This window comes from Aquarana catesbeiana, linkage group LG08, assembly GCF_042186555.1.
Source record: "Aquarana catesbeiana isolate 2022-GZ linkage group LG08, ASM4218655v1, whole genome shotgun sequence".
Lineage (NCBI taxonomy): Eukaryota > Metazoa > Chordata > Amphibia > Anura > Ranidae > Aquarana > Aquarana catesbeiana.
In genome coordinates this window covers 301,828,478-301,849,751 of record NC_133331.1, presented here as the reverse complement: position 1 = coordinate 301,849,751, position 21,274 = coordinate 301,828,478, and the positions used below count along the sequence as shown (strand labels likewise).

General features: G+C 41.6%; 1 protein-coding gene across 1 annotated transcript in view; it reads right to left on the bottom strand.

The window, feature by feature from the left end:
- LOC141106870 (uncharacterized) overlaps window positions 1-21,274 on the bottom strand; it is a 109,103-nt gene that overhangs the window by 19,839 nt on the left and 67,990 nt on the right. Inside the window, 4 exon segments of the mRNA XM_073597798.1 lie at window positions 3,550-3,699; window positions 3,811-3,975; window positions 4,099-4,196; window positions 4,313-4,436. Of these exon segments, the coding sequence (XP_073453899.1) occupies window positions 3,550-3,699; window positions 3,811-3,975; window positions 4,099-4,196; window positions 4,313-4,436 (537 nt within the window).

Genomic DNA, 21,274 nt, shown 5'->3' with positions numbered 1-21,274 from the left:
CCCAGTAAGATTTAGTGGCTTCCTCAATTTGCGTCGCCACCTGTTCATTTTGTAACCAGATAGTTGAGAGACGCCATCCTCTTCCCCTTGCCCCGGTTGGAAGGGACAGAGCCAGAGAGAGAGGATTATGATCAGATAAACCACCGGCCAGATATTCAACCCTCTTCACATATTGCAGTATTCGATTATTACCAAATGCAAGATCAATTCTTGCTGCCGACCTGTGAGTCGATGACAAGTGAGAATACCCTCTATCTTTTGGATGTTTCCATCTCCAAAGTTCAAGAAGGCCCGCCGTCATGGCCCATCCACACAGGTCCGCCGAGCTCGCCCTGCCCGGGTTGGAGGAGTCCAATGCTGCATCAAGTATCGCATTGAAGTCTCCCATCAGGAGCAGGGGGAGATGCAGAAATTGGGCCAATCGGGTCAACATGTCATATAACATTTGGATCTGGAATGGAGGAGGAATATAGATATTTACTAGTAGCATCCTATTATAATACACATCAATTACCAGTGCCACATATCTGCCACTAGGGTCAGTTATAACTTGGTGTACATTACACGGAATGGACTTGCTAACTAATACCGAAACTCCCCTTGCAAAGGTAGAGTAGGTGGAGTGGAAAGTTTTTTGTATCCAAGGTTTACGGAGAGACATCACCTTACCTCCGTCCAAGTGAGTCTCTTGCAAGAAGACTATGTGAGGTTTTGACTGTTTTAGGTATTGGAACACCGAGGCTCTCTTGAACTTGTTATTCAGGCCTCTGACGTTCCAAGACACTATGTGCAAATTATCCGTCCCCGACATTTGTATGAAAATAAAATAATTCATCACCTTTCATAGGAAACTTTCCCCTCCTATGCAATGTATACCAGCTAGATAAGTGATCTATTTTACCTGAGTCAAACTGGGCCGTGACAAGTTTACTAAACCCTCCCCCCCCTGCTATTATACCAGAGAACAACCCCAACCGAACGTAGAAAAGTCTGGCATGTAGCTTTCTCCCAAAAAACGAAAAAATAAAAAATAACGTGGACATCTGCCGTATACGGCGAAAGTCTGACAGCTCCTCTGATGTAGTGTTCGTCTTCCTTCTAGATGCTCCGGGTAAAATGTTCCTTGGAGCTTGAATATGTAGAGAAAAATAAGGGGACTTACATGACAGGAAGCCTTAGCAACGATCCCTCCGCCCGCTGATGTGTTTAATGTCAGGTGTGACTGGATCGGGCTCCATTAAATGTCTTTCAGGAGAGTCACTTCGCTCCTTTGGAAACTGGGGTCATGATATTACTGAGCCTCTAGGCCCTGTGTTGCTATAGTGTCTCCTTGCAATGGTGATGGTGCTTTCAGGGATGATCATGAATTCTCTCTTCCACTTTCTGGCTGTGTGACTTATCATCCTGGTGCTAGAACTGCCGCAGAACAAATGGCAGTTTTCAAACTCCAACAGTGGGAATGAATTTAACATCTATTACTTTTCTTTCAAGCAATGACACCATTAAAGAGGGTGAACTGTAACAGTCTATTCAGTTGGCCTTTTCCCCAATATTGGTATTAGGAGAGTTCTTTGTCCATCCATTCACATGCTTCAGCGGGGTTATCAAAGAATCTCACATTGCCTTTATGCTGTATCCTGAGCCTGCTGGGATATAGCATACTGTATTGTACCTCCTTTTCCCTTAAGCGTTTTCTTATATCATTGAAGGAGCGACGCTGCTGTTGCGTGGCTGCAGAAAAGTCAGGGAATAGCATTATCTTGGCATTTTCAAATTTGAGTTCTTTGGCTTTTCTGGATTGCGTCAGGATCATGTCCCTATCTCTGTAGTTTAGGAATCTCACCAAAAAGGGTCTAGGAAAGGCTCCCGGTGGTCTTTTCCCAGTGGGAACTCTGTGTGCTCTTTCCACTATGTAAGTGGGGGGTAAATCTTCCAATGAGAGTAGCTTTGCGAAGAAATCTTCAGCGAATAACACTGGCCTGTCTCCTTCTGCACCCTCTGGAAGGCCGACCACCCTAATATTGTTTCGTCTTTGGCGGTCCTCAGCGTCGTCTGCTCTGCGTTGGAGGGAGTTTACTAGGCCGCGGAGTTCAGCAAGTTGATTACTCTGAGTGTGGGATGTGTCTTCAACCCCGGAAACCCTGTCTTCAACTGTGGTCAGCCGACCTCTGATTTTGTCAAGATCATGTCTGATCAGAGTGCATTCAGCTGATAAATGATCAATTCTCCCCATTAACTCAGACTTACTAGCGCTGATGGCTTCCAGGATCGGTCTTGTGATCGCCTCTGCATCCACCGCCACAGACTGCTCCTCTATTCCCTCCGTATTAGCCAGCAGCTCCTCTGTGTCCTCTGTCTGCGCCATCATGGAAGCTGTGTGCTTGGCGCTCTGTGCAGGCTTCCGGGAAGACAAGATGGCGGGGGCGGAGCCTCTGTCCGTCCCCTTTGTGGAGCGAGTCTTGCGCTGTTCAGTGTGGCCCTTCTGTTGCAGTTTGGAGGCCGCGGAAGGCATCTCTGTGAACCTCTCACCTTCCCCCAGGTGCCGGTTAGGTTTTAGAAAGGATCAAGGTGCTCCAATAATGCGGATTTTGCTCAGGATGGACGGAGCTCTGTAGAAAAGCTAGCTGCCTCGCTCACATCCGGCCACGCCCCCAACTATATAGCCTGGAGAATAGACACTTGAGAGGGGATATGATTTCAATTTACAAATACCGTACTGGTGACCCCACTATAGGGATAAAACTTTCCAGCAAAAGGGAGTTTAACAAGAGTCGTGGCCACTCATTAAACGAAAAGAGGTTTAAAACCTAAACTGCATAGAGGGTTCTTTACTGTAAGAGCGGCAAGGATGTGGAATTCCCTTCCACAGGCGGTGGTCTCAGCGGGGGGCATTGATAGTTTCAGAAAACTATTAGATAAGCACCTGAACAACCACAACCTACAGGGATATACAATGTAATACTGACATATAATCACACACAGGTTGGACTTGTGTCTTTTTTCAACGTAACCTACTATGTAACTATAAGGTCTACTGCCCATTTCCTGGAAGCCTTGGAATCCGATCCCTAGTGGCACATCATCACATCAGCCTGGACTTACATGAGCAAAGAACAGCACCATGTCATTCAGTATGCAACCCCATTGTAAGAACACAAGGAGAAAGAGGACCCACAATGACATGTGACTGGACATAACAGCCACAGAAAAAAGGAACGCATATTGATTAAAAATAAAAAAGACAAGGACCTACAAACCAAAGATGTAGAAGTAAGCATTAAAGCAAGAACCTAAAAAAAAAAGAATGTCTTCTCATAGCTTAGAATACATATTTAGGTCTACATGTCCAGCCCCACCTACTAGATCCTGGCAAGAGACTGTGTGATCCTCCTGTATGGAATCCCAAAAATAGAGAGGAGGGGGACATCTCTCACCCTAAACCCCAAAGATGATAAAATACATTTATAAAATGGAGCAAGAGTATGCATAGAAAAATGTCACCTCGTAGTTTAGAATACATATGACTGCTAATTGCTCAGTCCCATCTACCTGATGATGGTGAGGGATGGTGTGATCTTCCTGTGTGGAATCCCGGGAATACAGAGGACCTCTCTCTTCTATAAACTGCTGAGCTCCACTTATCGACATCTCTTCTTCTTCCCTTTTAATCTCAGATTTGATGTCTTTCAGTTCCTCATCCTAAACCCCAAAGATGATAGAATATATGTGTAAAAAGGAACAAGAGATTACTTAGAAGGATGTTCTCTCATGGCTTAGAATTCTGTTCTAGTTGTGCTCAGTCCCACCTACCTGATGATGGTGAGGGATGGTGTGATCTTCCTGTGTGGAATCCCAGGAATATAGAGGACGGGGACATCTCTCTGGTGGGTCACCCTCTTCCATAGACTGCTGGTTCCCAAACATCTCTTCTTTTACAACTTTAACCTCAACTCTGATGTCTTTCAGTTCTTCACCCTAAAGTGCAAATATGATAGAATGAATTTTGTAAAAGGAAACAAGAGCTGATATAAAAGAATGTTATCTCAAAGTGTAGAATTCTACAACGCATTTGAGTTCAAATTGCTCAGTCTCACCTACCTGATGATGGTGGGGGATGGTGTGATCATCCAGTGTGGAATCCTGGGAACACAGAGCAGAGGGAAATCTCTCTGGTGGGTTCCCATTACTGGATCCATCTGTAGGAAACACACACACTGACTGAATACATTGTTTCTATGTGTTTATCAGATGATGGGGGATCTAGGTGGACCCTCCGTACTGCTTTCTCCTTTACAATAAAGTCTCCTCTTACCCGGTGATGTGAGGGGCGGCTGATTGTCCATCATGACGTCCTTGTAGAGATCCTTGTGTCCTTCTAAATACTCCCACTCCTCCATGGAGAAATAGACAGTGACATCCTGACACCTTATAGGAACCTGACACACACAATGATACAATCACCATCCAGACACATCCCTTGTCTGTTACTGGATAATGTCCCAGAATTCCCAACACCGCTCACCTCTCCTGTCAGCAGATCAATGATCTTGTTGGTGATTTCTAGAATCTTCTGGTCATTGATTCTTTCATATTTCAGGGAATGAGGTGAAGGCACTGTAATGGCAAAATGGTCACCAGACTTTACCTGAGGAAGACTCTGCATTGAAAGAACAAAACTAATGTCATGTGACCTCCCAGAATCCTCCTCACCTCTCTGGTCAGGTCTGTGTTTTATTAATAGAGATATAGGGTGATGTCATGTGACCTCCCAGAATCCTCCTCACCTCTCAGATGAGCAGGTAGATGATTTCTAGGGTGAGATTTAAAGTAGAATTCCAGCTACAGGCTAACTAGTCTTAAAAGGGCTCCTTTCCCCCTCCTAACACCTATACTAATGAAATGGTATGCAATAGGGGGCGCTATAAACCTATAGACATAAGTGTTAGTAAACTGCTGCCAATAAAGACATGACAATCCACATCAAAAACAGTGAACCATATTATAGTAATTGTGCTAAAAAATTGTTTTTTCAAAAAGCTTGTTGCGTGAATAAATAAAAACTAAAAAAGTTCTTAATTGTGGGTATATTTACTGCATTCGTGATAATTGATTGTCCCAATCCAGTGAAGAGATTAGAGCAAAAAAATATATATATTGAAGATCAACACCAAAGAAAACACATAAATCTTCATAGATGAAACAAAATCTTAGCGATGATAAAAGGTTCCGTCACCAAAGAGGAAGAAATCACCTTGAAATAATAGATATCTGCTTACCAGATACCAATGACGCCTTTAACTAAAAAGAGAGTCATTAGTGCTTGTACAGGATTGTGCCTGTTCACATGAAGGCTGGAAGGCTGGGTGGTGCTTTAGGCATAAATCCCTCCCATCCCATTCATTGAGGATAGGAAATATGAGAAACAAAGAGGAATTTCCATAGCGTAAAACCGTTTAATGTATGTAAAAAAAGACAATAAAATAGCCAAATGGCCTCTTACATGGATCGGTGCCTACCCGGCACTGGGACTGCTTGCATGTCAGGGTAGATGGTGTCCAAGACCCTTCGCATCACATCACACATGCGGCGTGCGTTCCACCCCGTGCGCCTAGTCAGCCAGATAATCCGGAAGTAGGTAGGACGAACTGGACACGTGACCACGTACCGCTCCGACGTACGTTTCGTTGTGAACGTCTTCAGGGAAGCGTACATTGGTCACTAGGATACTGGTTTATATGGGGAGTATGGGCAGGTGATTAGCCTGGTGCGAATACTCCGCCCCCTTACCAATAAGGTTTACTGAACATCATGCACGGACTGACCAGGGGATCATACCTCCCTCTGGTGGCTACGTGTCTTAATGCTCCAGATACTTGAATTAGAGAGATCTTAATATTTCTCATAAGAACACGTCACTAAGTGGTGCTCCCCCTATCTTTCAATTGAAAAACTGGCAGAAGTGATTAAGAATGGTAGATTTTTGAATAGGTATAGTTGCATAGGAGACCTTAATGCAACTAATGATATTTATCGTCATTAGTGGGGAGGACTAGAATTAATATCCTGTCATTCTAAGCAGTCTCAGTCTCGGTTTAACAATGATTAATGAGTGATAAGCGCATCCTATCACCCTCCCCTCAAACCACAAAACATCTGAAACATTGGAAATCCTGCCACCAATAGTTGAAGTTAAAAACAACATAAAAAACATATTGAATAAATTACATTGGAGTAACCTCTAATATGAACCTTTAATTGCAGTATAACCTAGTGGTATTAAAATTCATAGGTGCATAATAATATTGAGGCTAATCATTTGTTAGAAAACAATTAAGGTCTATGTCTATGTTCATCCCATACGGTTGCATACTCTGTAGCTTGTAGAGCCAATATGTTTCGTTTCTGGATACTGTCCTTTTCATGTGGGTACCCCTCCAATCTCTTGCTACTTTGTCAATCCCATAAAACGTACATAGTGATGGATCACTATTATGGTACATTTTAAAATGTCTAGAGACACTATGGTTGGGATCAAAAGGAAGACCTAGTATCGGAGTACCTCAGTGAGCAGGGTGACTCTGCAGGTACTCAGTAACAATATGTGCCAACGTCCCCAAGAATCAAACTGTAAATAGGAAAAACTTTAAATATGGGACTTTGAGGGCACAATAGTATTAAACTACAAACTATATATTTAATAGAGATATTTTATTAGAAAAATATAAAAAACATTAAACACACATAAATTGTTTAAAAACACTACAAATTCAATGTAGATACTAATGATAATACACCGTATGGGTCCTATCCTGCCAATTTGTATAACATAGAAAAGGCTATAGACATATACATATGATGCTTCAACCAAATACGGGAGAAATACTTCCCCTGAAAATCAAACAGTAGGCAAGCATATAGCTATAGCAGAGAAGATACAGCAGGTTTGGTAATCCACGGTGGGGTATTCTCTAGTTGCTCTACATGTTTCGCGTTTCGCAGAACGCTTCCTCAGGAGCTAGAGACTCTAAGATTCAAACAAATAAAAACAACAAAAAAGAAAAGAAAAAACATAACAGTTTATATACATTGGATCGATAATTCTATCTTTATCCATGCCAGGTTGATGGCCGGGGGACTCTCCCTTAGTGTTGGTCTCTTTCCTTCTGCATAGTCTCCGCCTAAAGAGTACCGCTGCCCAGCGCCGCACATCCAGTCCGCTCGTCTGGCCGGATGTGCGGCGATTGTCGGAGATACGGGGACTTCCTTCCCCATCAGCTCCGCCTTTGCTGTCTGCGTCATTCGCCTTGTCCCGTCTCCCCTCGCGCTGCTTCTCGGCGCATGCGCGGAAGGTCCCGGCGCCGCGATTATGCGTGAGGACGGCGTGTCGCGGCGCATGCGCAGCAGCCCGCAGCGGGGCCGGATTACGTCACGCCCCCTGGGGCTGTCCGTTTCCGGCCAGGGTCACCATATATAGGGACGCGGTGTCTCGTATCCTCCTGCAGCTACAGCTCCGGCCCCTACACAGACCGGACGGTATAACCTGTTGCTCCCTCTCATCTTCCTTAGGGTAAGGTTAGCTTTATTGTACCAGCGTCTTTCAACCTTGAGCAAGGCACTCTTATGCCTGCAGCCCCCCCTTTTCTGTCCCTTTGACTGACAGCAATGACAATTTGTTTGTTTATCCCTCCTTCCCCTTTTTTTTCTCTTATATATTAGCACTACAACGTTTAAGCCTTTGCTCTCCTTCATATGGACATCTGACGCTACAGTTCTTGGAGAGGTTCCAGGTTATGACCGATTGATGTTTACAATCTGATTTAAACTTTCTACATTTATGATCAAATTGTGGTCAGTTATATATAATTACCACTGGCTGATTCGGGCAATCTTACCATATCCAATTGGTAAGTGCATTACGCCTTTATTATTTATTTTTTATTTATTTTTTATCATTATCTATATTTTTTTAGTTTTTAATGCAAACTGCACTAACCGCTTTCCCTGTCTTTGCTGGCTCCAACCTTTGGGCTTACCGTGCGCTGGTTGGAGACCATAATCTTTTGTAGGGCCAGTCCCTCGGGCCATTTTATCTGGTAGTGATTATATTTTCAATACTGATATCTATATATATACTGTGTCTAGTACACTTATGTTTTTTCTTTTCTTTTTTGTTGTTTTTATTTGTTTGAATCTTAGAGTCTCTAGCTCCTGAGGAAGCGTTCTGCGAAACGCGAAACATGTAGAGCAACTAGAGAATACCCCACCGTGGATTACCAAACCTGCTGTATCTTCTCTGCTATAGCTATATGCTTGCCTACTGTTTGATTTTCAGGGGAAGTATTTCTCCCGTATTTGGTTGAAGCATCATATGTATATGTCTATAGCCTTTTCTATGTTATACAAATTGGCAGGATAGGACCCATACGGTGTATTATCATTAGTATCTACATTGAATTTGTAGTGTTTTTAAACAAACTATGGTTGGGATAACCATTTTTTATATTGGCTAGATGTTCACTAATTCTTACTTTAAGTTGACGTGTGGTTCTGCCCACGTACTGTAGGGAACATGGACATTCCAATACATACGTCACGTGGTCAGAGTCACACGTAATCAAGGGTTTGATATTAAATTGTTGCTGGGTTACCACAGATTTAAATTGGGATTTCTTTTTCTTGAAACCCGGTTTCCTTGTTATTTTGCACGCATTGCACCTAGTGCAATAGTAAAATCCTGATCCATCCAAAAACGTAGATGGTTTCTTTGGTGGATCCGGTACATCAGGGGCTAGTCGATTCCTGAGGGTAGGTGCCCTACGATATATAAATTTTGTTTTTTTTGGCAAAGATGACTGTAAATCTTTATCTTTCAACAAAATTGGCCAGAATTTCTTAAAGATACCTTCCACTGTTCTATATTGTCGATGAAAACCCGATAAAAACGCACATTCGTCCTTATATTCTTTTTTAGGTTTGGGAACCAACAAGGTTTGCCTGTCCATGTTTGACACCTGGACTACCAATTTTTCCAGAACATGGGCAGGGTAGCCTTTTTCCAGAAATCTGGTAGTAAGAGTTTCTGCTTGTGCAAAAAAACTCTATCATTTTTACAGTTACGCCGTATGCGCATGTACTGCCCTTTGGATAAGATAGCAGGGAGCTCATTACCTTGCTACAATCTGTGGTAGTCACTGATCAAACCTTATTGGTGACAATAGACATCGAGTCACTGTATACAAACTTACGTCAGACAGATGTGTTGGAAGCAGTAAGGTGGGCTTTTACAAGCAAGTCCACCATAAAACAATCGCAAATTAAATTTTTTTTAGAAGGACTATCTATGGCCATGGGGAATAACTATTTTTGGGTGCTCAATGAGTACTACAATCAAATAGGTGGAGTTGCTATGGGAGCTCGTTATGCTCCAAGTGTGGCGAATATTACATTAAATAAATGGGAATCAGAAACCATTTATAATAATAGACCCAAACCACTTCTGTTGTACAAAAGATACATAGACGATGTTATCATTTTGTGGGAGGGAACAAAGGAAAGCTTCGGGGAATTCATGGAATATATGAATCACAATAAATATAATCTCAAATTCACAGCAGACTTTCACTTATCAACAGTGAATTATCTGGATCTAACACTTTTCAAACAGGGTTCCACTATTAGTACAAATACTTTTTTTAAGGAAACAGACCGAAACGCCTATGTCCCTACACACAGTTGCCACCACCCCCCAATGGATTGGAGCTGTACCCAAAGGGCAGTACATGCGCATACGGCGTAACTGTAAAAATGATAGAGATTTTTTTGCACAAGCAGAAACTCTTACTACCAGATTTCTGGAAAAAGGCTACCCTGCCCATGTTCTGGAAAAATTGGTAGTCCAGGTGTCAAACATGGACAGGCAAACCTTGTTGGTTCCCAAACCTAAAAAAGAATATAAGGACGAATGTGCGTTTTTATCGGGTTTTCATCGACAATATAGAACAGTGGAAGGTATCTTTAAGAAATTCTGGCCAATTTTGTTGAAAGATAAAGATTTACAGTCATCTTTGCCAAAAAAAACAAAATTTATATATCGTAGGGCACCTACCCTCAGGAATCGACTAGCCCCTAACGTACCGGATCCACCAAAGAAACCATCTACGTTTTTGGATGGATCAGGATTTTACTATTGCACTAGGTGCAATGCGTGCAAAATAACAAGGAAACCGGGTTTCAAGAAAAAGAAATCCCAATTTAAATCTGTGGTAACCCAGCAACAATTTAATATCAAACCCTTGATTACGTGTGACTCTGACCACGTGACGTATGTATTGGAATGTCCATGTTCCCTACAGTACGTGGGCAGAACCACACGTCAACTTAAAGTAAGAATTAGTGAACATCTAGCCAATATAAAAAGTGGTTATCCCAACCATAGTGTCTCTAGACATTTTAAAATGTACCATAATAGTGATCCATCACTATGTACGTTTTATGGGATTGACAAAGTAGCAAGAGATTGGAGGGGTACCCACATGAAAAGGACAGTATCCAGAAACGAAACATATTGGCTCTACAAGCTACAGAGTATGCAACCGTATGGGATGAACATAGACCTTAATTGTTTTCTAACAAATGATTAGCCTCAATATTATTATGCACCTATGAATTTTAATACCACTAGGTTATACTGCAATTAAAGGTTCATATTAGAGGTTACTCCAATGTAATTTATTCAATATGTTTTTTATGTTGTTTTTAACTTCAACTATTGGTGGCAGGATTTCCAATGTTTTAGATGTTTTGTGGTTTGAGGGGAGGGTGATAGGATGCGCTTATCACTCATTAATCATTGTTAAACCGAGACTGAGACTGCTTAGAATGACAGGATATTAATTCTAGTCTTCCCCACTAATGACGATAAATATCATTAGTTGCATTAAGGTCTCCTATGCAACTATACCTATTCAAAAATCTACCATTCTTAATCACTTCTGCCAGTTTTTCAATTGAAAGATAGGGGGATCACCACTTAGTGACGTGTTCTTATGAGAAATATTAAGATCTCTCTAATTCAAGTATCTGGAGCATTAAGACACGTAGCCACCAGAGGGAGGTATGATCCCCTGGTCAGTCCGTGCATGATGTTCAGTAAACCTTATTGGTAAGGGGGCGGAGTATTCGCACCAGGCTAATCACCCGCCCATACTCCCCATATAAACCGGTATCCTAGTGACCAATGTACGCTTCCCTGAAGACGTTCACAACGAAACGTACGTCGGAGCGGTACGTGGTCACGTGTCCAGTTCGTCCTACCTACTTCCGTATTATCTGGCTGACTAGGCGCACGGGGTGGAACGCACGCCGCATGTGTGATGTGATGCGAAGGGTCTTGGACACCATCTACCCTGACATGCAAGCAGTCCCAGTGCCGGGTAGGCACCGATCAATGTAAGAGGCCATTTGGCTATTTTATTGTCTTTTTTTACATACATTAAACGGTTTTACGCTATGGAAATTCCTCTTTGTTTCTCATATTTCCTATCCTGAATGAATGGGACGGGAGGGATCTATGCCTAAAGCACCACCCAGCCTTCCAGCCTTCATGTGAACAGGCACAATCCTGTACAAGCACTAATGACTCTCTTTTTAGTTAAAGGAGTCATTGGTATCTGGTAAGCAGATATCTATTATTTCAAGGTGATTTCTTCCTCTTTGGTGACGGAACCTTTTATCATCGCTAAGATTTTGTTTCATCTATGAAGATTTATGTATTTTCTTTGGTGTTGATCTTCAATATATATATTTTTTTGCTCTAATCTCTTCACTGGATTGGGACAATCAATTATCACGAATGCAGTAAATATACCCACAATTAAGAACTTTTTTATTTTTTATTTATTCACGCAACAAGCTTTTTGAAAAAACAATGTTTTAGCACAATTACTATAATATGGTTCACTGTTTTTGATGTGGATTGTCATGTCTTTATTGGCAGCAGTTTACTAACACTTATGTCTATAGGTTTATAGCGCCCCCTATTGCATACCATTTCTATATTTGATTATCTTATTCAAATTAAGGGGAGCAGCTTGTCACTTGGGTTTTTTGGGTTTTGTTTATCCAATTGATCATCCACGGGTGACACATTTTTTGGCTTAGTACAATTACTGATCCTTTATTTTAATTTTTTTATTTCTCGGTCTTACTAGTTTTATTTTACTGACACCACTGGCGCGGAAGTATTGTTTATCTACCTATACTAATGAACCTGTGTAAAAAAAGATGTATATACTTAGCTTTTTTCAGCCCTAATTGGTCCGGTCACAGGATCCCCTTTGTCATACAATGTCATTTACAGAAAGTACCCACATATGGCTGTGAAAGCCATTACGTCGCCTATAGGTTACCATGGTGAAGCCACTGTCGGTGGTCCCTCCTCTCCCCTGCAGCTTCTCCTAGCTGAAACATGGAAACCGAATCACGTGACCGGACCAGAATGGGCTGAAAGTAGGCAAGTATACACATTTTTAAAATTTTTTTTTTACCCAGGATAGTTAATAGAGGTGTTTGGAGGGTGGAGGGAGCATTTCCACTACTATTTAAGCTTAGCTGAAATTCTAAGTTAATATCCTCTCAGTCATGTGACTCGGGTCCTCCTCCATCCTCATTGATGAGATCATGTGATCCATACAAGACTCCGATCCTATAGCGCCCTCGCTGGTCGTTAGAACTCATAGGCAAGTAGAGATCCATTAAATTCTCTCCATCCAAAAGTGAGGGAGGTTTTGTGTCTATATTGTGTTAATAAATACCAAATCTATTCAACATGAAAATCACAAGTGTCTGAAAAAAAAACAAAACTATAATACCCAAAATTGTAAATATGCAACAAACAAAAAAACGTAATGTGTGTTTTTCAATAGATCTTTAAAACTTACTATTATTATGTTATAGTTAACCGCTTGCCGACCTTATACTGTATATATACGGCAGCTCTCCTGCGCAGGATCACGTATCTAATACATGATCCTGCACTCCTGGGTTTGGGGGCGCACGCGTGCCGCCAGGGGCCTGCTCCCGCTATGATTAACACAGTAGTGGGAGCTGAATGGCGGATCCGATGGACTCGATGTCCGCTGGCACCTGCCGATGTTTCAGTATACAGGCAGAATGGCGGTCTGTCACAACAGAAGACATGGATCCCGTGTCTCTGCTAAGCATGGGCATCAATCCATGCCTTCTTCTAGTACAAGCACCTCCCCCACAGTAGTAAAGCACTGGTCAGGCACACATTTAACCTTTTAAACGCCCCCCCCTGATGTTAACCCCTTCCCAGCCAGTGTCATTAGTACAGTGACAGTGCACATTTTTTTCGCACTGATCACTGTATTAGTGTCACTGGTCCCTAAAAAAAAAAGTGTGAAAAGTGTCAGTTAGCGTCCTGACAATATCACGGTCCTGCTATGGGTCGCTGATCGCCACCATTACTAGTAAAAAAAAAAAAAAATCCCAGTTTGGTTTGCGCAAAAGTTATAGCGTCTACAATCAATATACGCTTATTGGGATTTTTGTTTTTAACAAAAATATGTAGCAAAATTCATATTTGCCTAAATTTATTTGGAAATTAGATTTTTTTTAAAAAATTTTATTGGGTGTGTTTTATAGCAGAAAGTAAAAAAATAGTTTTCAAAATTTCCGGTCTATTTTTGTTTCTAGCGCAAAAAATAAAAACCGCAGATGGAATGCCACCAAAGGAAAAAGCTCTATTTGTGAGGAAAAAAAAAAAAGACATACATTTTGTTTGGGTATGACCGCGCAATTGTCAGTTAAAGTAACGCAGTTTCGCAAAAAATGGCCTGGTCATTAAGGGGGGTAAACCTTCCAGAGGTCAATTAGTTAATGTTATTAATAAGTTCTATTTATGAAGATATACCTCCATATAGCGGAATATATGGCTCTATACAGTATATAGGTAATATTTCTGTATATTGTACATGATTTATAAAGCGCCAATTGTTTGTGTGGCGCTGTAGAACATGAAAGCAGACAGTACAGTTACTGTATTGATAATATACACTATATATGTGTGTTTATCATCATCTGCTGGAGATAAAAGACATCACAGTGACTATGGAGGAAGAGGGCGGACATGAGGGGGGTTTACTGGGTGTAAATATAAAATAAAAACTTATTACCTCCTCTGCTGCCACTTCAAACGTCTTTTCTCTACTTCCTCATGACTCAACTCTTACCCAGAACTTCCTGTTTATACCCCTACATCACTTCCTGTACATAAGACACCTCACTTCCTGTCTGTCTATTACTTCCTGTTACTACCTGACATCACTTCCTCCCCAGTTGTGGTATCACTTCCTGTGTCTGTACATCACACACTTCCTGTCTCCCAGCGTTCCACTCGATATAATTGGAAAAGATCTCCACCTTGAAAGTAATTTCATTAAAGGGGGAGTCCCGTCTATTTTCACTATGTGATTATTATAAGATAACACTGCAATGGTTAAAAAAAAAAGAACCATCTTTAAAAAAATTGCTGGTAAAAGCACAGAAAAATTAAGTATGTTCATTGCTTACTTGCACTGTTTTTCCTTTTAATTATTTTTTTTCCTTCCTTGCATTGTGTGTTTATACATAGTTACATAGTTACATAGTAGGTGAGGTTGAAAAAAGACACAAGTCCAACCTATGTGTGTGATTATGTGTCAGTATTACATTGTATATCCCTGTATGTTGCGGTCGTTCAGGTGCTTATCTAATCGTTTCTTAAAGCTATCGATGCCCCCCGCTGAGACCACCGCCTGTGGAAGGGAATTCCACATCCTTGCCGCTCTTACAGTAAAGAACCCTCTACGTATTTTAAGGTTAAACCTCTTTTCTTCTAATTTTAATGAGTGGCCACGCGTCTTGTTAAACTCTCTTCTGCGAAAAAGTTTCATTTCTATTGTGGGGTCACCAGTACGGTATTTGTATATTGAAATCATATCCCCTCTCAAGCGTCTCTTCTCCAGAGAGAATAAGTTCAGTGCTCGCTACCTTTACTCATAACTAAGATCCTCCAGACCCTTTATTAGCTTTGTTGCCCTTCTTTGTACTCGCTCCATTTCCAGTACATCCTTCCTGAGGACTGGTTCCCAGAACTGGACAGCATACTCCAGGTGCGGCCGGACCAGAGTCTTGTAGAGCGGGAGAATTATCATTTTATCTCTGGAGTTGATCCCCTTTTTTATGTATCTATAAAGCCTCGTACACACGTTCGGACTTCAAACAAACTTTTTCTGTGGATTTCTGTCCAAAGGGCGTTGGCCATGAACTTGGTATGCATAAACACGGCAGGACTTTTTCAGCCAACTTTCACCAAATCATGAGGTTTTTCAGCTCTTTACCGCCACCCTTTGGTCAACTTCTGTATTGTTGTCTGATCTTTTGCATTGGTTCTGAGCATGTGTGTTCGTACTTTGGACTAAAGTCCGATGGATTTGTGTACACACGATCGGACTAGCCGTCCTAGGACTTTAGTTGCAGGAAAGTTTGTCTGTTTGCACAGCCAACATTTGTCTGAGGAAAAACGAAAAAGCTTGTCCGATGGAGCGTACGCGCGGTCGGATGTTGCCTTAAAACAGGTAATTTGCATGTTTGTTGTCAAAAAGTCAGATCGTGTGTATGGGCCTTAAGACTCTCATTTGTTCCTGTGTAATTAAGGAGTATTCTGTGAGTAGAAGGAATACGGCATACATGTGTGGTGTATACACAAGTAGGCTCAGACTCTGTTATACCACACCCAGCATTCAGTGTAACCTAAACACCCCCACTTTTAGCCACAGGCGCACCACAGATCCTCTTCTCCCTTGAGTGCCCCTCTTACTAGAATTCTTAAAGAGGAACTGCAGTCTGCTCACATATTTTGCCGTTCTGAAGCTTCCCTCCTATCACATTGCATATTATTTTATATATACTGTGATTCTGTACTTGCCAAATATTCTGCCGAAATCTCTCTCCACTAAATCTGTCTGCAACCATTTTAACTGTGGGCAGCTGAATCTTCTGCCTGTTCACTTCCTGGATTTACACAGGCACACCTCCAGCCCTCTAGCTCTGATTGGCCCTCCTATGACTCGTCCCCCCTCCTTTCCTGGCAAACTTTCGCGATCAGTGATTGCTGTACCCAGCATCAGTCCAGTATATCTAGACTATAAACTAGCAGCTCTATATTTAGATATCGAGCATTTGCATGAGTACTTGTACTTGTGCAAATGCTCCGACGCTTGACCCGATACTTGGGCAGCCTCGGAGATGATCGGTGCAGTGGTGGGGGAGTTACAAGCACCAAGACACACCGTATAGCTTTTGTGACAGCTGCTTCTCCTCCTCGCCTTCCCGCGCATAGCTCCCAACTGTCCCTGATTTCGAAGGACTGTCCCTGATTTGGAACAATGTCCCTCTGTCCCCTTTACTTGTCCCTCATTTTGGTCTGATTTATATAGTTGTATAAAAAAATGCATTTCAAAAAGTTTTCCCCAGTGCTAAACCTTTCATCCAATTTCTAAATCGCTGCATTTGTACATTTTAAAAGCCAATATAAAGAATAGCAGTGGTAAAAAAAAAGCCTATGTGGATTTATTTAAAGTGGATGTAAACCCAAAATGTATTTATTTTTTTTTTTTGTTTGGTGTCATAATGTAGAGTATAAGATTTCCTATCATTTGAGCCCAGTCTTGCCACACAGAGTTAATCCAGCTCTAAACAATCATCCTTTTTTATTGTTCAGTGAGATAAATCTTGACAAACAGAGAAAAACTTTGTCAAATCCTCCCCCTTGCTGTGAGTGACAGGTGATTTACAGATCTCGTGCACTAGCCTAAGACATGCATTGTTTTTTAATTCCCTCCCCCACTCCTTTCTTCAGCAGCTCTGCAAGGATTGGCTGTTCCACACCTCAGCATGATTTGGCATGCTGAAGTCATGTGGTTACTTTCCTGTCTTTTCACTGGATGTTAGAGATCATAGCAGAAGTTCAGTGTAAGAAATACACAGGAGAAAATGCATATTGACAAGGGAAGTGTAGAGGTGGGCGGGGAGTCTACTGACATCACGACTCCACCCACCGAGCTCCAGACAACAGACCCCGCCCACAGAATCTGCATTTTTTCGGCTCTCATAACAGACAGAGGGGAGACATTTGACAGGTAAAGATACATGCAGGAGGCATGTATATCCTTATAGATAACCCCTATGGCAGCAGTTTAGAAATGATGACATTGGGTTTACATCCACTTTAAACATTTTTTGTTTATTCTCCTTTAAGGGGGTGTGGCAGGGGGCGTGTCCTATGCCTACATACATTTGCTAGTAGGTGTCCTTCATTCCCATCTCAAAATGTTGGGAGGTATGCTCCAGCGGCTGTCAGGGAGATCGGTGCTTTTAACTGCCCCCACCACCACACCAATCACCCCCCAGATGTCCCCCTCTGTGCTCACCGGGTCCTCCTCCGGGACCCCTCTGTGTTCCCTGTGTCCTCCTCTGGGTCCTGATCCATTTCGTCCTCTAGATCCCCCTCTGTGTCCTCCTCCGGGTCCCCCTTAGTCCTTCCCGGCTCTCCATGTCCTCCTCTGGGTACTGATCCACTTCGTCCTCCGAGTCCCCCTCTGTGTCCTTCTGCACGTCCCTCTGCGTCCTCCCCGGCCCTCCGTTTCCCCCTCCAGTCCCACCATGTCCCAGATCTTTCAGGATGGAGAGTGGAGGAAGGATCCAAGAAATCTGTCATTTACCGGCTCCTTCCTTTTCCAAATACACAGAGTCAGTGATCACTGACTCTGACCATTCATAAGAGAGCATCTTAAACTGTGTGTATGATGCTTCAGTGTATGAACGGAGAAGAGCCGCTGTCTCCTCTCCATTCCTCTAAATTGCAGTTAAGGCTGCAGAGAAAAGGACAGGGGAATCTCTAGCCTCAGGCCCTTTCCCTGTCTCAAAGGGGAGATATCAGGGGTCTGTTTTCAGACCCCTGATATCTCACCAAAGCACCAAAAGGGCTGTTAAAAAAAAAAATAGGTGCTGCACACCTAGACTTCACATCTAGGAGGAGGATGATCTCTTTGATATATTGAAAATTCAAAGGATTCCACACAACCCTCAATTTTTGGCTTCCAATATACAGGCCTATTGGTCTTGTATATTCAAATATGGTGTGTAACTGATGCTGTGGTGACTGAGATTGGGAACATCACCTGATAAGCTATCAAGTCATTGTCCAGCTGGGATATGCAAATAACTCATTGAACGACTGATGAGAGTGGGAGCATTATATGAGAAGTTACTATCGCCTGTTTCAGCTTACCTTCTGTTTGGTTTATATGCTGTGTGACCTGTTTCAGGTCGAAGATTGCAGGTGAGGGGCCATCCATATATGGTGAAGGGATTTTTAGTCACCTTTGATCTTATCCTAGGCGTTTGACTATCCACTGGTGATCTCATCTTCCACCTTTTATTATTTTATTATCAAATGGACAATTTATTTGCGCAGCACTCTTATTATTTATATGATTTTTGAGGTCTTTGTTGAATTTGCCTTTGTGCTTGCTTGCATTTATTATTTATTGTTCTTGGGTTAGCGCTGAGTTGTTTTTTATTATTTAAAAAAAAAAAATAATAATAAAAAGAAAAAATTTTAATATATTGTGGGGACGGAAAGTATTCAGACCCCCTTAAATGTTTCACTATTTGTTATATTGCAGCCATTTGCTAAAATCATTTAAGTTAATTTTTTTTCCTCATTAATGTACACACAGCACCCCATATTGACAGAAAAACACAGAATTGTTGAAATTTTTGCAGATTTATTAAAAAAGAAAGACTGAAATATCACATGGTCCTAAGTATTCAGACCCTTTGCTGTAACACTCATATATATAACTCAGGTGCTGTCCATTTCTTCTGATCATCCTTGAGATGGTTCTACACCTTCATTTGAGTCCAGCTGTGTTTGATTACACTGATTGGACTTGATTAGGAAAGCCACACACCTGTCTATATAAGACCTTACAGCTCACAGTGCATGTCAGAGCAAATGAGAATCATGAGGTCAAAGGAACTGCCTGAAGAGCTCAGAGACAGAATTGTGGCAAGGCACAGATCTGGCCAAGGTTACAAAAAAAAATTCTGCTGCACTTAAGGTTCCTAAGAGCATAGTGGCCTCCATAATCCTTAAATGGAAGACGTTTGGGACGACCAGAACCCTTCCTAGAGCTGGCTGACCTGAAGGACTCCAAGATGGTGAGAAATAAGATTCTCTGGTCTGATGAGACCAAGATAGAACTTTTTGGCCTTAATTCTAAGCGGTATGTGTGGAGAAAACCAGGCACTGCTCATCACCTGTCCAATACAGTCACAACAGTGAAGCATAGTGGTGGCAGCATCATGCTGTGGGGGTATTTTTCAGCTGCAGGGACAGGACGACTGGTTGCAATCGAGGGAAAGATGAATGAGGCCAAGTACAGGGATATCCTGGATGAAAACCTTCTCCAGAGTGCTCAGGACCTCAGACTGGGCCGAAGGTTTACCTTTCAACAAGACAATGACCCTAAGCACACAGCTAAAATAACGAAGGAGTGGCTTCACAACAACTTTGTGACTGTTCTTGAATGGCCCAGCCAGAGCCCTGACTTAAACCCAATTGAGCATCTCTGGAGCGACCTAAAAATGGCCGTCCACCAACGTTTACCATCCAACCTGACAGAACTGGAGAGGATCTGCAAGGAGGAATGGCAGAGGAGCCCCAAATCCAGGTGTGAAAAACTTGTTGCATCTTTCCCAAAAAGACTCATGGCTATATTAGATCAAAAGGGTGCTTCTACTAAATACTGAGCAAAGGGTCTGAATACTTAGGACCATGTGATATTTTAGTTTTTCTTTTTTAATAAATCTGCAAAAATGTCAACAATTCTGTGTTTTTCTGTCAATATGGGGTGCTGTGTGTACATTAATGAGGAAAAAAATGAACTTAAATGATTTTAGCAAATGGCTGCAATATAACAAAGAGTGAAAAATTTAAGGGGGTCTGAATACTTTCCGTCCCCACTGTATATTTCAAAGTTAAATTGTGTAAAAAAAAAAAAAAAAACACACTGACACCCCCCCTCCCCCAAAAAAAGAAAGCATTGTAAAAAAAATAAAAACAAAAAAAATATTAAATTGTAAAAAATAATAATAAAAATAAATAAATAAAAAAATTGTCAAAAAATAAGAAATAAAAAAACTACCGACACAGTCGACGCCTCATCAGTGCCACCTATCAGTGCTCATCAGTGCTGCATATTAGTGCCACTGTCGCATGACATTAAAAAAAGTATTGGTAATCGGTATCGATGAGTACTTAAAAAAGTATCGGTAATTGTACTCGGTCTTGAAAAAAGTGGTATTGGTGCAACCCTAATATTTAGGATATATCTGTTCTATAAACCAGAGGCTCTGAATGGACAGTTGGATGAAAGGCTCTATATTTAGAATGTATGTGGTCTAAAAACCAGAGGCTCTGGATGGACAGTTGGACGACTGGCTACTATATTTGGGATGTATCTGGTCTATAAACCAGAGGCTCTGGATGGACAGTTGGATAAATGGCTCTATATTTAGGATGTATCTGGTCTTTATTTTCCCCATAATAACATATGCCCTGTGGTTACCAAGCTTTCAGTTTCAATGTATTTATTGGATTTATGACACAACACAAGAAATCAGAAGCAAGCATATAGGTCGCCCGCACAGGGGCTAAACAATGATCAGGTATTACAGAGAAATCCAAAAGGAATACGAACGGAACAATCATAGTTAAACACCTTTATGCAATTGGGATGATATCGAAGGATAATAAATGCAAAATGGAAAGAAAATGAAACAAAAAGGAAAAAAAGGCCATATGCCACAGCCTACTCGCAGTCATCCCAGGGGAGGAGAAATGCTTTCATAAAAGGGAAGCAACTCTATACAATATTAATGGCTGCTGTCTATAAAATAACACTCTCTTGTTATTTCAGGAACAAAAATGTAATAATCTCTCCCACTTAGATTGCTGATCAAGGCCCAAATCGATTTGCTTCCATACTCTCCAGCCACTGCGCTATTGTTTAGCTGTTGTTTCTGGAACACGGCAATGAATTACATTTTTTGCATTTGTACAGAATACAGCGTTGTACTAAAAATAAGATCACAAGTGACTTCCTATGCCACTTTTTGGCAATTTGCATATAGTTGATAACATTAA